The sequence below is a fragment of the Trachypithecus francoisi genome, unplaced genomic scaffold (genome assembly GCF_009764315.1).
Source record: "Trachypithecus francoisi isolate TF-2019V2 unplaced genomic scaffold, Tfra_2.0 Lachesis_group12, whole genome shotgun sequence".
NCBI classification, from domain to species: Eukaryota; Metazoa; Chordata; class Mammalia; order Primates; family Cercopithecidae; genus Trachypithecus; species Trachypithecus francoisi.
The window spans coordinates 71,587,911-71,605,892 of NW_022681457.1; the positions used below are offsets into that span (position 1 = coordinate 71,587,911).

At 42.8% G+C, this 17,982-nt stretch overlaps 1 protein-coding gene across 2 annotated transcripts in view; it reads right to left on the reverse strand.

The window, feature by feature from the left end:
- The window catches only part of ZYG11B (zyg-11 family member B, cell cycle regulator), a 106,302-nt gene that overhangs the window by 58,203 nt on the left and 30,117 nt on the right, over window positions 1–17,982 (reverse strand). For both annotated transcript variants that reach the window (XM_033226345.1, XM_033226347.1), the window contains exon 2: window positions 17,138–17,303. In XM_033226345.1, coding sequence (XP_033082236.1) covers window positions 17,138–17,303 — 166 coding nt within the window. The remainder of the gene's footprint in view (window positions 1–17,137; window positions 17,304–17,982) is intronic.

Sequence of the window (17,982 nt, forward strand, 5' to 3'; positions counted from 1 at the left end):
ACTGAAAACGAGTTGGGCATAGTGGTGCATGCCTATAGTCCCAGCTACTAGGAAGGCTGAGATGGAAGGATCACTTGAGCCCAGGAGTTCGTGGTTATAGTGAGTTGTGATTGCATCACTGTACTCCAGCCTGGGTGACAGAGTAAGACCCTGTCTCTTAAAAAAACAACAACAACAACAACAACAAAAAACTAGTAGTTATAGCCCCTCCCTGGCAGATGAATGTAAATGAAGTCGACCCAGTAACCTCCTCGAAGTGCTTTCGAGATATACCTGTCTACCACAGTGTCACAAGCATATGATACTTTGGAGCCACATCAACAATATCACATATCAACTAAACAACATTGACTGTGAAAGAAGTAACAATCATGCCAAAAAAAGGTAGTCTAAGAACAGTCTGGGGTGAACGAGCAATTGAGGGCAGGTAAATAAATAGCCTGAAGTCAAGAGAGGAACTCTAAGATGGCACTTTAGCTGGCCCATACTCAAAATGTAGCTAGGCTGCCAGCCAGTCATCCTTAAATTAGAACTGAGGTATGTTTAAAAGGGAGCACTACTCTCTAATGAATTTTGCAGACTTAATTACAGTTACACAGTTAAAATCAAGAAAGGCCTTTGCAAAACCTGCCCAAGTGGACAAAAATACCTAATTACATATTAAGAACTTCATTATATTTTAGAGCTGCGCTGTCCAATACATAGTCACTAGCTACACATAGCTGGAGAGCACTTGAAAAGCAGGTGGTACAACGTGAGGTCAGCTACAAGTATAAAATATACACCAGATTGTGACGATTTAATACAACAAAATAATGTAAAGTATCTCAATTTTTTATATTGACTACAGGTTGAAATGATCATTTTTTAATATATTGGGTTAAATAAAAATAATTAAAACTAGTTTCACTTGTTTCTTTTTATTTTTATTTTTGTATGTGGCCACCGGTAAATTTAAAATTATATTTCTATTAAACACTGTGGTTCTAGAGACAGCCTTTCAAATTACCTGAACTCTATTTCAGGGGAGTAAAGTTCATGGTGGGGTCCATTCAGCAAACAGTTTATTAAACAATTACTATATGTCAAGTATCCTAAATGTTGTAGATACAAAGAAAAACAAGATATGCCCCTATAATCAAAGGATTCATAATCCCATGCAGTAAAAAAGACACAAACAGCCATAACAAAATGAGATATTTGGTATACCAATGTCAAGTATAAGTACCACAAAAACAAAGAAAAGGAAGTAAACTATCATGAATGGAGATCTGGAAAAGATTTGATGGGAGAGGTGATCTTTGAGTAAGGCCTTTGAAGATGCTGGAAGAATTCAAAGATAGAGAAAGAAGGTTAGGAGGCCAGGTGCAGTGGCTCATGCCTGTAATCCCAGCATTTTAGGAGGCCGATGCGGATGGATCACATGAGGCCAGGAATTTAAGACCAGTCTAGCCAACATGGCAAAACCTCATTTCTACTAAAAATGCAAAAATTAAACGGATGTGGTGGTGCACGCCTGTAATACCAGCTACTTGGGAGGCTGAGGCAGAGAATCACTATGAACTTGGGAGGTGGAGGCTGCAGTGAGCCGAGATTGTGCCACTGCACTCCAGCCTGGGCGACAGAGTGAGACTTCATCTCAAAAAAAAAAAAAAAAAAAAAAAAAAAAAAAAAAAAAAAGAGAGAGAGAAAGAAGGTTAGGTATATTAAAAAAAGAATATACAACATAAGCAAAGTCTTAAAGATGTGAAAGCATATCACAGGGTTAGGAAATGGCAAGTAGTTCTTTCTATATTGCTTGAACATAAACAACTAGAGTCATAAGATGCAGTGCATTTCTGGGGATATAAGCATGCAAATGGGAGAGAAGAAATGAGGCTGAAGGTGAGCTGGAGCTAGATCACTCTGAATGGTGAAGAGATGAAAGCAGATCAGCTAGGGACCTTGGGACCCATGGAATAACGCAGTAAAGTTCCTGGTTTTTTTCTGGTCATATATCCCAGATCTAAAGTTGAAGGAGCCAGCAGCCTGGAAATGTCAATGGGCACAGACAAAAAAGCTCCCCCAAAATCTACTCACTCTAGCCAATGTACCAGGAAAGGAGCAACCAGTAAGACAGCAAACAGCTAGTAGATAGTAACTGCTCTACTTCAGCCAAACACGACAGAAAAAACTGCGGCCCCACCCATGCCAGCAAATGCCAATAGGGGCCTAGATTTCTACCCCTGCAAGGCTATAATTACTTCCCCCAATCTGCCCACAGGGGAGGTGTTACAGAAGTCTGAGTAGAGACCAAGGACTTTTACTCCTGCTGGGTAGTAAGAACTATATAGTAAGAACTATCTCACATCATGATGTCAGTAGATACCATCTGTGAAGCAAGCAGTGATGAAGTTCTCTATAGGAAGTCTAGTGGGAAGTCAGGACTTCCACAACTGCCCAACATTAATGAGGCCACCTCCTCCCAACATGGTGTCAGTAGAGGCCAACTGGGAAGCAGAAATGACATACCCATACCCCTTTCAGCTAGGGAAGTAATCAGTAGAGTCCTAGTGGAGAGTCAGAAATCCAACCTCTGCATAGCCTTGCACCTTGGGTGTCAAGAGAAGCTAAGTGGGGAACCAGAAATAACTTTTTTTTTTTTTTTTTGAGACAGAGTCTTGCCCTGTGACCCAGGCTGGAGAGCAATGGCACTGATCTGGGCTCACTGCAACCTCCACCCCCTGAGTTCAGATGATTCTCCTGCCTCCTGAGTAGCTGGGATTACAGGTGCCCACAACCACGCCCAGCTAATTTTTGTATTTTTAGTAGACACCGGGTTTCACCATGTTGGCCAGGATGGTCTCAATCTCCTGACCTTGTGATCCACCCCCCTTGGCCTCCCAAGGTGCTGGGATTACAGGCATGAGCCACTGTGCCCGGCCCAGAAAGAACATTAACCCTAATCTGGCTGGGCATGGTGGCTCATGCCTATAATCCCAGCACTTTGGGAAGCTGAGGGGGGAACATCACGAGGTCAGGAGATCGAGACCATCTCGGCCAACATGGTGAAACACTCTCTAGTAAAACACAAAACATTAGCCAGGCCTGGTGGTGCATACCTTGTAATCCCAGCTACTTGGGAGGCTGAGGCAGGGGAATCACTTGATCCCAGGAGACGGAGGTTGCAGTGAGCTGAGATCGTGCTACTGCACTCCAGCCTGGTGACAGAGCAAGACTCCGTCTCAAACAAAAAATTAGTCGGGCATGGTGGTGCACACCTGTAATCCCAGCTACTATGGGGGCTGAGGCAGGAGAATGGCATGAACCTGGAGGCGGAGGTTGCGATGAGCCCAGATCGCACCATTGCACTCCAGCCTGGGCAACAAAAATCTCCATCTCAAACATAACATAACGTAACATAGGCCGGGCGCGGTGGCTCAAGCCTGTAATCCCAGCACTTTGGGAGGCGGAGATGGGCGGATCACGAGGTCAGGAGATCGAGACCATCCTGGCTAACACTGTGAAACCCCGTCTCTACTAAAAATACAAAAAAAAAACTAGCCGGGCGAGGTGGCAGGCACCTATAGTCCCAGCTACACGGGAGGCTGAGGCAGGAGAACGCCGTAAACCCGGGAGGCGGAGCTTGCAGTGAGCCAAGATCGGGCCACTGCACTCCAGCCTGGGCGACAGAGCGAGACTCCATCTCAAAAAAAAAATAAATAAATAAATAATAAAATAAAAAATAAAATTAAATTTAAAAAAGTAACATAACATAACAACAAAATATAAAATACAATAACATAACATAAAACATAAAATAACATACAATAACATAACAAAATAACAAAATAAAATAACAAAAAACACAACAAAAAAACAAAATAAAATAACATACAATAACAAAATAACATAAAATAAAACATAACAAAGTAAAATAACAAAATAAAAACATAAAATAAAATAACATAAAATAAACTAATTTTTTATTTTTTTGAGATGGAGTCTAGCTCTGTCGCCCAAGCTGGAGTACAGTGGCCCGATCTCAGCCCACTGCAAGCTCCGCCTCCCGGGTTTACCCCATTCTCCTGCCTCAGCCTCCCGAGTAGCTGGGACTACAGGCACACACCACCACGCCCAGCTAATTTTTTGTATTTTTAGTAGAGACGGGATTTCGCCATGTTAACCAGGATGGTCTCGATCTCCTGACCTCGTGATCTGCCTGCCTCGGCCTCCCAAAGTGCTGGGATTACAAGCGTGAGCCACCATGCCAGGCCAAAAAAAATTTTTTTTTTTTTTTTTTGAGACGGAGTCTTGCTCTGTCGCCAGGGCTGGAGTGGAGTGCAGTGGCCGGATCTCAGCTCACTGCAAGCTCCGCCTCCCGGGTTCACGCCATTCTCCTGCCTCAGCCTCCCAAGTAGCTGGGACTACAGGCGCCCGCCACCTCGCCCGGCTAGTTTTTTGTATTTTTAGTAGAGACGTGGTTTCACAGTGTTAGCCAGGATGGTCTCGATCTCCTGACCTCGTGATCCGCCCGTCTTGGCCTCCCAAAGTGCTGCGATTACAAGCTTGAGTCACCGCGCCCGGCCAATTTTTTTTTTTTTTTTTTTTTTTGAGACGGAGTCTCGCTCTGTCCCCCAGGCTGGAGTGCAGTGGCCCAATCTTGGCTCTTGCAAGCTCCGCCTCCCGGGTTCACACCATTCTCCTGCCTCAGCCTCCCAAGTAGCTGGGACTACAGGCGCCTGCCACCACGCCCGGCTAATTTTTTGTATTTTTAGTAGAGATGGGGTTTCACCGAGTTAGCCAGGATGGTCTCAATCTCCTGACCTTGTGATCAACCCACCTCGGCCTCCCAAAATCCTAGGATTACAGGCTTGAGCCACTGCGCCCGGCCTGTTAAATTTTTTAAAAAGAACATTAACCCCAATCTGGCAGTAACAAAGCAGTGCTCCTGCCTTCCACTGCTGGAGTGACATCAGAGATTCCAACTAAAACAGAAAAGTCTCATATCACCTAAAATGTCCTGGTTTCAACAAAAAATTACTCTGAATCATACTAAGAACCAGTAAGACTTCAAACTGAAAAAGAGATAATCAATATATGCCAACAGTAAGGTAACAGAAATGTTAAAATTATTTAACAACGATTTTAAGGGAGCCATAATAAAATGCAATTAAATTTTCAAAAGTAAACAAAAATGCTTGAAAAAAATGAGTAACAGGCCAGGCGCAGTGGCACTCTGGGAGGCCAAGACAGGCGGACCATGAGGTCAGGAGTTCGAGACCAGCCTGACCAACATGGTGAAACCTCATCTCTACTAAAAATACAAAAATTAGCTGGGCATGGTGGCACATGCCTGTAGTCCCAGCTGCTTGGGAGGCTGAGGCAAAAGAACGACTTGAACCTGGGAGGTGAGCATTGCAGTGAGCCGAGATCGTGCCACTGCACTCCAGCCTGGGCGACAGAGCAAGATTCTCCATCTCAAAAAAAAAAAAAAAAAAAAAAGAAAAGAAAAGAAGAAAAAAATGAATAACAGAAAACCTCAGCAAGGCAAGAGAAGATATAAAGAAGAATCAAATAGAAATTTTAGAAGTGGGCTGGGCGCAGTGGCTCACACCTGTAATCCCAGCACTTTGGGAGGCTGAGGTGCGCAGATCACAAGGTAAGGAGATCGAGACCATCCTGGCTAACACAGTGAAACCCCGTCTCTACTAAAAATACAAAAAATTAGCCGGGCGTGGTGGCGGGCGCCTGTAGTACCAGCTACTCGGGAGGCTGAGGCAGGAGAATGGTGTGAACCCAGGAGGCGGAGCGTGCAGTGAGCCGAGATTGCGCCACTGCACTCCAGTCTGGGCCACAGAGCGAGACTCCATCTCAAAAAAAAAAAAAAAATTTTAGAAGTGAAAAATATAATAATGCTTGGGGTCAACAGTAAAATAGAGAGCAGAGAAAAAAGATCAGTGAACTAGAAGATAAAACAATATAAATTACTTAATTTAAATAACAAGAACAGAATGGGAAAAAAACCGAAACCAAAAACCTAAAGCTATATTTGCATCACTGGAATATCTCAAGGACAGGAGAAAGAGAGTGGGGTTGAAAAACTACTTAAAGAAATAATGAGCAGGCACAGTGGCTCATGCTTATAATCCCAGTACTCTAGGAGGATGAGACAAGAGGCCAGGAGTTTGAGACCAGCCTGGGCAACATTGCAAGACTCCATCCCAACAACAAAAAATTTTAATTGGTCAGGCATGGTAGTGCATACCTGCATAGCTACTCAGGAGGCTGAGGTGGAAGGATCGCTCGAGCCCAGGAGTCTGAGATTATAGCGAGCTATGATGGCACTCCACCTTGAGGGACAGAGTAAGACCCTGACTGTGGGTTAAAAAAAAAAAACAAACTGAGTGTGGTGGCTCATTCCTGTAATTGGGAGGCTGAGGTGGGAGGACTGTTTTGAGCCCAGGGGTTCAAGACCAGCCTGCACAACACAGAAAGACATCATCTCTATTATAAATTTTTAAAAATTAGTCAGATGGTGGCATGCACCTGTGGTCTCAGCTACTCAGGAGGCTGAGGCAGGAGGATTGCTTGAGTCCAAGAGTTTAAGGCTGCAGTGAGCTATGATCATGCCACTACACTCCAGCCTGGGAAACAGAATGAGACCTTGTCTCAAAAAATACTTTTTTTAATTAAAAAAAAAGAAAAGAAAAGAAGAAAAAAATGAATAACAGAAAACCTCAGCAAGGCAAGAGAAGATATAAAGAAGAATCAAATAGAAATTTTAGAAGTGGGCTGGGCGCAGTGGCTCACACCTGTAATCCCAGCACTTTGGGAGGCTGAGGTGCGCAGATCACAAGGTAAGGAGATCGAGACCATCCTGGCTAACACAGTGAAACCCCGTCTCTACTAAAAATACAAAAAATTAGCTGGGCATGGTGGCACATGCCTGTAGTCCCAGCTGCTTGGGAGGCTGAGGCAAAAGAACGACTTGAACCTGGGAGGTGAGCATTGCAGTGAGCCGAGATTGCGCCACTGCACTCCAGTCTGGGCCACAGAGCGAGACTCCATCTCAAAAAAAAAAAAAAAAATTTTAGAAGTGAAAAATATAATAATGCTTGGGGTCAACAGTAAAATAGAGAGCAGAGAAAAAAGATCAGTGAACTAGAAGATAAAACAATATAAATTACTTAATTTAAATAACAAGAACAGAATGGGAAAAAAACCGAAACCAAAAACCTAAAGCTATATTTGCATCACTGGAATATCTCAAGGACAGGAGAAAGAGAGTGGGGTTGAAAAACTACTTAAAGAAATAATGAGCAGGCACAGTGGCTCATGCTTATAATCCCAGTACTCTAGGAGGATGAGACAAGAGGCCAGGAGTTTGAGACCAGCCTGGGCAACATTGCAAGACTCCATCCCAACAACAAAAAATTTTAATTGGTCAGGCATGGTAGTGCATACCTGCATAGCTACTCAGGAGGCTGAGGTGGAAGGATCGCTCGAGCCCAGGAGTCTGAGATTATAGCGAGCTATGATGGCACTCCACCTTGAGGGACAGAGTAAGACCCTGACTGTGGGTTAAAAAAAAAAAACAAACTGAGTGTGGTGGCTCATTCCTGTAATTGGGAGGCTGAGGTGGGAGGACTGTTTTGAGCCCAGGGGTTCAAGACCAGCCTGCACAACACAGAAAGACATCATCTCTATTATAAATTTTTAAAAATTAGTCAGATGGTGGCATGCACCTGTGGTCTCAGCTACTCAGGAGGCTGAGGCAGGAGGATTGCTTGAGTCCAAGAGTTTAAGGCTGCAGTGAGCTATGATCATGCCACTACACTCCAGCCTGGGAAACAGAATGAGACCTTGTCTCAAAAAATACTTTTTTAATTAAAAAAAAAGAAAGGCTGGGTACAGTAGTTCACGCCTAGAATCCTAGCACTTTGGGAAGCCAAGGCAGGAGGACTCCTTGAGGCCAGGGGTTCAAGACCAACCTGGCCAACATAGTGCAACTCCATCTCTATTTAAAAAAAAAAAAAAAAAAAAAGACCACTCAGAAAAATTGGAAGCAGTGGTTTACATGGAGTTAAGGGAATTTTATGATGGATGGCTTCAATTTTCTTACCAAGATAAATGGTGGAAAGTCTGAGAAGAGCAAAGAACACCTGAAACTACTGTTAGGAACACTATTTAACTGGGGAAATACTCCAGAATTCCTGGGCAGTGCCGAGGGGCCCACCTTTCTATTACTGACTTGCCTCCTTGTCATTCAGGTCTCAGTCTAGTATCACCACCTTAGAAGCTCCGATCATCCAAGTTAACACCTCCCTTCCTTTATTACTCTTCTTAAGAGAACAGTGTTCTTTCTCCCTCAGAGAATCTAGCACAAGCTGTAATTCTATATGTTTACTTCCTAATTGTGTCTCCCACTGGACTATATGCTCCACGAAAGCAAAGATTCATGTTGTGCTCATTGTCTTATTTAAATATTCACAGTAATCCCTGTGAGGGAGTTATAATTATCAACATTTTACAGATGAGGAATCTTAGACTTGCAGAGTCACTTGTCCAGGGTCAAATAGCAAATTAATGTTGGAACCAGGAATCAGACCTAGGACTGATTTCTAGATCTCATGAGCTTTTCTTATTTTAAAAATATCTTGGCTGGGCACGGTAAATCACACCTATGATCCCAGCACTTTGAAAGGCTGAGGCAGGTGGATCATCTGAGGTCATGAGTTTGAGACCAGCCTGGTCAACATGGTGAAACCCTGCCGCTACTAAAAATACAAAGAAAAAAAAAAATTATCCAGGCATGGTGGTGCATGCCTGTAATTCCAGTTACTCAGGAGGCTGAGGCAGGAGAATCACTTGAACCTGGGAGGTGGAGGTTGCAGTGAGCCGAAATAGTGCCACTGTACTCTAGCCTAGCAACAGAGCAAGACTCCATCCCAAAAATAATAATAATAATAAAAAAGAATCAACATGCTCTAAATGATAACTCAAGGGCTTCTTTCAAGGAGTAAAATACAGATGCATAAATACAAGGATTGTGCCCCAAAGCATTTTTTCTTTCTTTCTGATTTAGGACAGACAGTTGAAGTGACCAGCAATGTGATCTACAAGTAAGTGGGGTGCTAGTCTGGGAGTGTAAACTTGCAGTCACCTAGAAAGTCTATTTGGCTAGCCAAGGAAGCAATTCATAATGTTTCAAATTTTCAGTTTTATCCCAAACCAGAAGGCTGAATATGTCAAGATGTATAAATTTAGATTATATTGACAGTATGACACAGAAACATTATCATTAGATGGCAAAATTCTCACTCTGATTTCTAGCTCTTATGCCCACCTTTCCTGGAAAATCTTTAGCATGCAGACACAGATACAATGAGAAAAGACTATGACAAGAGAATCACAGACTCCGATAAGTAAAACTCTAGCATCAGATTTATTTTAATTAAGACTGCTACTGGCTGAGCACAGTGGTTCAAAACTGTAATCCTAGTACTTCGGGTGGCTGAGGCAGGAGCATTGCTCGAGCCCAGCAGTTCGAGACCATCCTGGACAATGCAGTGAGACCCTGTCTCTACAAAAAAAAATTTTAAAGTAGCCAAGATTACACCACAGCACTCCAGCCTGGGTAACAAAGCGAGACCCTGTCTCTTAAAATAAAAAATAATTATTTTAAAAACTGCTTTTATACCTACTACTTAAAGCAATCTACAGATTCAATGCAATTCCTATCAATATACCAATGACATTCTTCCCAGAAATAGAAAAAATATCTTAAAATTTGTATGGAACCACAAAAGACCCTGAATAGCCCAAGCAATCCTGTGCAAAAGGAATAAACCTGCAGGCATCATACTACCAGACTTCAAAATATAATATAAAGCTATAGTAACCAAAACAGCAAAGTACCAACACAAAAATAAACACATAGACCACACAGAAACAGAAGAGAAACCGTAGAAATTAATTCACATATCTATGATCAACTGATTTTTGACAAAGGCACCAATGACACTGACTGGGAAAAGAATAGTCTATTCAATAAATGGTGCTGGGAAGGCTGGATATCCACAGGCAAAAGAATGAAATAGACCCCCCAGTCTCTCACTTTTACAAAAACCAACTCAAAATCAATCAGACCTAAATGTAAGACCCAAAACTATAAAACTACTAGAAGAAAATACAGCAGAGGGCCAGGCACGGTGGCTCGCACCTGTAATCCCAGCACTTTGGGAGGCCAAGGTGGGCAGATCACCTGAGGTCAGGAGTTCAAGATCAGCCTGACCAACATGGGGAAACCCTGTCTCTACTAAAAATACAAAAATTAGCTGGACGTGGTGGAGGGCACCTGTAACTCCCAGCTATTTGGGAGGCTGAGGCAGGAGAATCCCTTGAACCTGGGAGGCGGAGGCTGTAGTGAGCTGAGATGGTGCCACTGCACTCCAGCCTGGGTGATAAGAGCAAAACTCGTCTCAAAAAAACAAACAAATGAAAAAAATAAAATATAGTGGAAACATTTCAGGACATTCATCTGAGAAGATTTTATGAACAAGACCTCAAAAGCACAGGCCAGGCATGGTGGCTCATGCCTGTAATTCTAGCACTTTGGGAGGCCAAGGCAGGAGGATCATTTGAGTTCAAGAGTTCAAGACCAGCTTGGGAACCATGGTAAGACCCTGCCTCTACAAAAAATTTAAAAAATTACCTGGGCATGGTGGTACATGCCTATAGTCTCAGCTAATTGGGAGGCTGAAGCAGGAGGATTGCCTGAGCCTGGGGAGTTAAGGCTGCAGTGCACCATGATCACACCACTGTACTCCAGCCTGTGTAACAGAGTGAGACCCTGTCAAAAAAAAAAAAAAAAAAAAAGCACAGGCAACAAAAACAAACATAGACAAATGGGACTGTATCAAGCTAAAAGCTTCTGCACAGCACAGCAAAGGAAACAATCAACAGAGTGGAAAGACAACCTACAGAATGGGAGAAAATATCTGTAGACTATTTATCTCACAGAGGATTAATATCCAGAATATATAAGAAACTCAAACATCTCAACAGAAAAATAAACAATCCAATTTAAAAGTGGGCAAATGACCTGAACAGGTATTTGTCAAAAGAAGACATACAAATGGCCAACAAATATATAAAGAAATGCTCAACATCACTAATCATCAAGGAAATGCAAATCAAAATGACAATGAAGTATTATATCACCTCAGGATGGCTATTAACAAAAGACAAAAAATAACAAATACTGGATGTAGAAAGAGAACTCTTAGACATTGTTGGTGGGAATGTAAACTAGTACAGCCTCTATGGAAAGCAGTATGAAGTTTCCTCAAAAAACTACAAATAGAACTACCATATCCAGCAATCCCACTACTTGACATTTATTCAAAGGAAAGGAAATCAGAATATCAAAGAGACATCTGTACCCCCTGTGTTTACTGCAGCACTATTCACAATAGCAAGATGCAGAATCAATCTATGTGTCCAATAACAGATGAATGAATGAAGAATATGTGGTGTATATACATAATGGAATACCATATAGCCATCAAAAAGAATGAAATCCTGTCATTCACAGTAACATGGATGGAACTGGAGGACATTATTTTAAGTGAAATAAGCCAGGAGCATAAAGTTAAACATGGCATGTTCAGGCCGGGCGCGGTGGCTCAAGCCTGTAATCCCAGCACTTTGGGAGGCCGAGACGGGCGGATCACGAGGTCAGGAGATCGAGACCATCCTGGCTAATACGGTGAAACCCTGTCTCTACTTAAAAAATACAAAAAACTAGCCGGGCGACGAGGCGGGCGCCTGTAGTCCCAGCTACTCGGGAGGCTGAGGCAGGAGAATGGCGTGAACCCGGGAGGCGGAGCTTGCAGTGAGCTGAGATCTGGCCACAGCACTCTAGCCTGGGCGACAGAGCGAGACTCCGTCTCAAAAAAAAAAAAAAAAAAAAAAAAAAAAAAAAAAAAAAAAAAAACATGGCATGTTCTCACTCATATGTGAAAGCTAAAACCGTGATCTCACAGAAGTAAAAGTAGAACAGGTTAGTAGAGGCTGGTGACTTATAGAGGGAAGAGGAGGACAGGCAGAGATTGATTAAAGGATACATAATTACAGCTAGACAGGAGGAGTCAGTTCTAGTGTTCTACACACTGTAGGATGACTACAGTTAACAATAATTCTTAGTTTCAAATAGCTAGAAGGAATGATAGTGAATATTTCCAATACAAATGTTTGAGATGATGAGTATGCTAATTACTCCAATCTTATCACTATACATTATATGTATTGAAGCATCATTACATATCCCACAAATATGTACAATTATTTTATGTCAATTTAAAAACAGGCCAGGGCCAGGCACAGTGGTTCACGCCTGTAATCCCAGCACTTTGGGAGACCAAGGCAGGTGGATCATTTGACGTCAGGAGTTCGAGACCAGCCTGGCCAACATGGTAAAACCCTGTCTCTACTAAAAATACACAAATTAGCTGGGCGTGGTGTCAGGCACCTATAGTCCCAGCTACGTGGGAGGCTGAGCCAGGAGGATCAACTGAACCCAGGAGGCAGAGATTGCAGTGAGCTGAGACTGCACCACTGCATTCCAGCCTGAGCGACAGAGTGAGATTCCATTTCAAAAAAAAAAAGTAGGCCGGGCATGTTGGCTCATGCCTGTAATCTCAGTACTTTGGAAGCCTGAGGCAGGAGGCTAACTTGAGACCAGTAGTTCAAGACCAGCCTGGGGAACATGGCAAGACCCTGTCTCTACAAAAAGTAAAAGAAGAAATAGAAAATTTTTTAGCACACGCAAAAAAGACTGCTACTAATATCATTAATCCTTTGAATTGAGTAAATAAGTAAAAAATTTTAAATGTATATGTTAAACATTTTCTAGAATCAATATGCTATTAGAAACAGTATGATATTACCAGTTTTTTGTTTTTGTTGTTTTGTTGTTTTGTTTTTTTGAGATACCATCTCACCCTGTCGCCCAGGCTGGAGTGCAATGGCGCAATCTTGGCTCACTGCAACCTCCACCTCCGTGTTCAAGCAATTCTCCCTGCCTCAGCCTCCCGAGTAGCTGGGATTACAGGCGCCCGCCACCACACCAGGCTAATTTTTGTATTTTTAGTAGAGATAGGGTTTTGCCATGTTGGCCAGGCTGGTCTCAAACTCCTGACCTCAGGTGATCCGCTTGCCTTGGCCTCCCAAAGTACTCGGATTACAGGTGTGAGCCACTGCCCTCGGCTGATATTACCAATTTTAAAAGTATCCACAAGGCTGGGAGCGGTGGCTCACTCCTGTAATCCCAGCACTTTGGAAGGACTAGGTGGTAGATCACTTGAGGTCAGGAGTTTAGGACCAGCCTAGTGAACATGGTGAAATCCCAACTCTACTAAAAAAAAAAATACAAAAATTAGCCAGGTGTAGTGGCACATGCCTGTAACCCCAGCTACTCCAGAGGCTGAGGCACGAGAACTGCTTGAACCTGGGAAGCAGGGGTTGCAGTGAGCCGAGATTGTGCCACTGCACTCCAGCCTGGGTGACAGAGCGAGACTCTGTCTCAAGAAAAAAATAATAACAGTAATAAATAAAAAATAAAAGTATCAATCGAACAACTTTTTTCTCAGTATGAATATTTTCAAACACAAAGAAAAATGTATAAAGCAACTTTTACAAATTGAGACAAGAACTGGCAACATGTTCTTTTGCATATTCTCAGTAGTATCAAATCTTGACTAAAGATGGATATGATTTGTATAAAGAGATTAAATAATTCAGACCCTTCTTGATGAATAAAACAGGTAATCACACTGAGGTAACACAATTAGGGGCAACAAGTTATTTTTCTGACCCTCAGTTTCCTTATCTGAAGGCAGTTTGAAAAGAAGAGATAGAAAATACATTTCAAGCATGTAGCCTCTCCAAGACATTACTCTGAGGACAAGTATTTAGTTAGACTTGCTTAAAACCCACTCCTATTATCTTATTCATATAAAGCATTCGCTATAGTGCCTGACATATAATAATAAGCATTCAATAAATGTTAGCTACTACTATTAGCTATCAGTAGTTACATTTCCAAAGGATAACTGAATCTGGCAAAGTTAAGGCCTTAGCATTTGTTCTTTTGATTTACAAGATAAGTTTTCTTGTTTAAATTTAACATACTGAGCACTGGCCGGGTGCAGTGGCTCATGCCTGTAATCCCAGCACTTTGGAGGGCCAAGGTAGGTGGATCACTGGAGGTCAGGAGTTTAAGATCAACCTGACCAACATGGTGAAACCCCGTCTCTACTAAAAATACAAAAATTAGCTGGGTGTGGTGGTAGGCGCCTGTAGTACCGGCTACTCAGAAGGTTGAGGCAGGAGAATCGTTTGAATTCAGTGGGTGGAGGCTGCAGTGAGCTGAGATTGCACCACCGCACTCCAGCCTGGGCGACACAGCGAGACTCCATCTCAAATAATAATAATAATAATAATAATAACAAGAATATACTAAGCATAATCATTAAATTGAGATTAGAAAGAAATGCTAGCACTGGCACAATCTCTTAATGGTTGTACAGCTGTGTAAGGGACTTTTAACTTTAACATATATAATACAAAAATTTAGTCTAGTTCTTATGACAGGTTGGAAAAATTCAGAGAGACTGCAGGCATGAGGAACTTCATGAAAAACAAGGAATGTAGAGGTCTTCTTCTTTCCTAAATTATCCCAAAATGCCTCAGTTACAGCCTCATTTCATCCTACTCTTCCTTGGAACACATTATTGGCACTTATACTTAATAGTTTTATATATATAAAGTCACAGCAAAAGTATAAACCACTATCTGGCATCCAGGAGCAGGGATACCTCCAATACAGGTGTAGGAAGGCTGTGTGGCACAGTGGGATAAGCATATATTTAAAGTTGGACAGACTTGCACATGAATTAGGACTCCACTATTTACTTGCAGTTTGACCCTCAGCAAGTTACCTCTCAATCTCAGTTTATCTGCATGTAAATGGGGATGATAATAGCTACCTTACAGAGTTTTTGCGAAAATTCCATGAAAATGTATGTAAAATGCTTGGCACATAGGCATTCAATAAAAGACAGCCATTATTATTGCCAAATTTTCATTCCATTCTATAGCTGTTGACAAATCATATTCCATACTTATGAATTTACCAACTATAAAGATATGAAGGTGTATCTTTGTTTTTTTTGTTTGTTTTGTTTTTCGGTTTGTTTGTTTGTTTGTTTGAGACAGAGTCTCACTCTGTCGCCCAGGATGGAGTGCAGTGGCACAATCTCTGCTCACTGCAACCTCCACCTCCTGGGTTCAAGCGATTCTCCTGCCTCACCCTCCCGAGTAGCTGGGACTACAGGTGTGCACCACCACACCCGGCTAATTTTTGTATTTTCAGTAGAGATGGGGTTTCACCATGTTGGTCAGGCTGGTCCCGAACTCCTGACCTCGTGATCCACCCACCTCGGCTTCCCAAAGTGCTGGGATTACAGGTGTGAGCCACCGCGCCCGGCCAAGGTATATCTCTTTTTTTTTTTTTTTTTTTTTGAGACGGAGTCTTGCTCTGTTGCCCAGGCTGGAGTGCAGTGGCTGGATCTCAGCTCACTGCAAGCTCCGCCTCCCAGGTTTACGCCATTCTCCTGCCTCAGCCTCCGGAGTAGCTGGGACTACAGGCGCCCGCCACCTCGCCCGGCTAGTTTTTTGTATTTTTAGTAGAGACGGGGTTTCGCCATGTTAGCCAGGATGGTCTCGATCTCCTGACCTCATGATCCGCCCGTCTCAGCCTCCCAAAGTGCTGGGATTACAGGCTTGAGCCACCGCGCGCCCGGCCATCTCTTTCACATTAAAACTTGAAGTAACAAAAATACTCCATACATAAGCAAAACTATACAGATGAGAACTTCCCAATTGATTTTCAGAATTGGTTTTTGAAAACCAAAGTACTAAATTGGCTATGATTTCCCATCTCAAAGGTCAAAATCAGAAATTAGTTTTTTCATAACAGTAATAATTCTCCCACTGTCAAAAGAAGATACAAGGGTTTTTTTGTGTCTGTTTGTTTGTTTTGAGACAGAGTCTCGTTCTGTCGCCCCAACTGGAGTGCAGTGGTACGATCTCGGCTCACTGCAACCTCTGCCTCCTGGGTTCCAGCGATTCTCCTGTCTCAGCCTCCAGAGTAGCTGGGATTATAGGCATGTATTGCCACATCCAGCTAATTTTTGTATTTTAGTAGAGATGGGGTTTCACCATCTTGGCCAGGCTGGTCTCGAACTCCTGACCTCAGGTGATCCACCTGCCTCGGCCTCCCAAGGTGCTGGGATTACAGGCATGAGCCACCACGCCTGGCCCGATGTAAGATATTTTATACTGGCAAACCTCTAAATGGTTACAAGTTATAGGAGTTATTTCTGACATGACTTCTCAGCTGTGCATGGTGGCTCATGCCTATAATCCCAGTACTCTGGAAGGCCAAGGTTGGAAGACTGCTTGAGGCAGGGAGTTTGAGGCCAGCCTTGGCAACAGAGTGAGACCTTATCCCTACAAAAATAAAAATAAAAAAATTAGCCAAGCTGTAGTCCCAGCTACTCAGGAGGCTGAATCAGGAGGATCACATGAACCCAGGAGTTTTGTGCCACTGCACTCCAGCCTGGGCAACAGAACAAGACCGTTTCTTAAAAAATTAAAAAAAAAAAAAAAAAAAAGAAGACTTTTCAAAGTCAAAAAAAAAAAGGTTTGCCCCATTAGAAATGAAAAATGTTGAAATTAGCCAGGTGTGGTGGCACAAGCCTGTGTTCCCAGCTACACGGGCGGCTGAGCTGGGAGGATCACTTGGGCCCAGGAGGTTGAGGCTACAGTGAGTCACGTTTGTACCACTGCACTCCAGCCTGGGTGACAGAGTGAGACCCTGTCAAGAAAAAAAAGAAAAAAAAAATGTTTATTCTAAATTACACAGTAAGAGGCAAGATAGTTAAAAATAAATGAATTCATAGTCCTGGAATCAGGCTCATTTGGCCTTCTCGGTTATTTCTAAGAAAATAATTAAATGGCTACTGTAGCACTTCAAAATCCAATCCAATTAACGGCACATAATTTTTGTTTCCTCTGTTTATTTTTTTACCATGAAAAGCCATGGTCCGAAGCAGTCGATCAGCCACCTCCTGTGGGAATACTCCAGGTTCCTGCAGACACAATGTTCCATCTTGTCTGGCTGAACAGAACTTCTCAAGGTGAGTAGTCAAGAAATTCAAGCAGATATCAAGTAGGGAATAGGGAGATGCCTCCTCCTTGTAGCCCAGGGAAAAATATAAAGGAAACACAAAAACCAACAAGTTAGTTTCCAGAAAAGCAGAGAACAAAACATTCATTTACTCATTCCACAAGTATTTCTTTAGTGTCTATCATATGCTAGACACTGTCTAAGGCAGTGGAATACAATCTGTGATCCATGCTCTCAAGAAGCAATAGAAGAGAAACACTGAAACAAACATTTACATACAGTCCCTTTAGTACTAAAACAGAAGACACACTGGGTACTAAGTAAGCACATAGCAGGGTGTTCTAATTAGTCGGGGATGGTGAATGGAAAACCTCAGAGCTGAGGAAGCACGAAACCAACTAAAGCATTACAATATGCTGTTCAGACATGAGTACGAAGCTGAGAGAGCTATTTTTTAAAAATAGGGTAGGGCTGAGGTGGGAGGATCACTTGAGGCCAGGAGTTCGAGATCAGCCTGGTCAACGTGGCGAAACCCCATCTCCACTAAAAATACAAAAATTAGCCAGGCATGGTGGTGGATGTCTATAATTCCAGCTACTCAGAAGGCTGAGGGAGGAGAATCACTTGAACCCGAGAGGCGGAAGCTGCAGTGAGCCGAGGTTATGCCACTGCACTCCAGCCTAGGTGACAGAGTGAGGCTCTGTCCCAAAAAACAAACAAGGGCGGGTGTGGTGGCTCATGCCTAT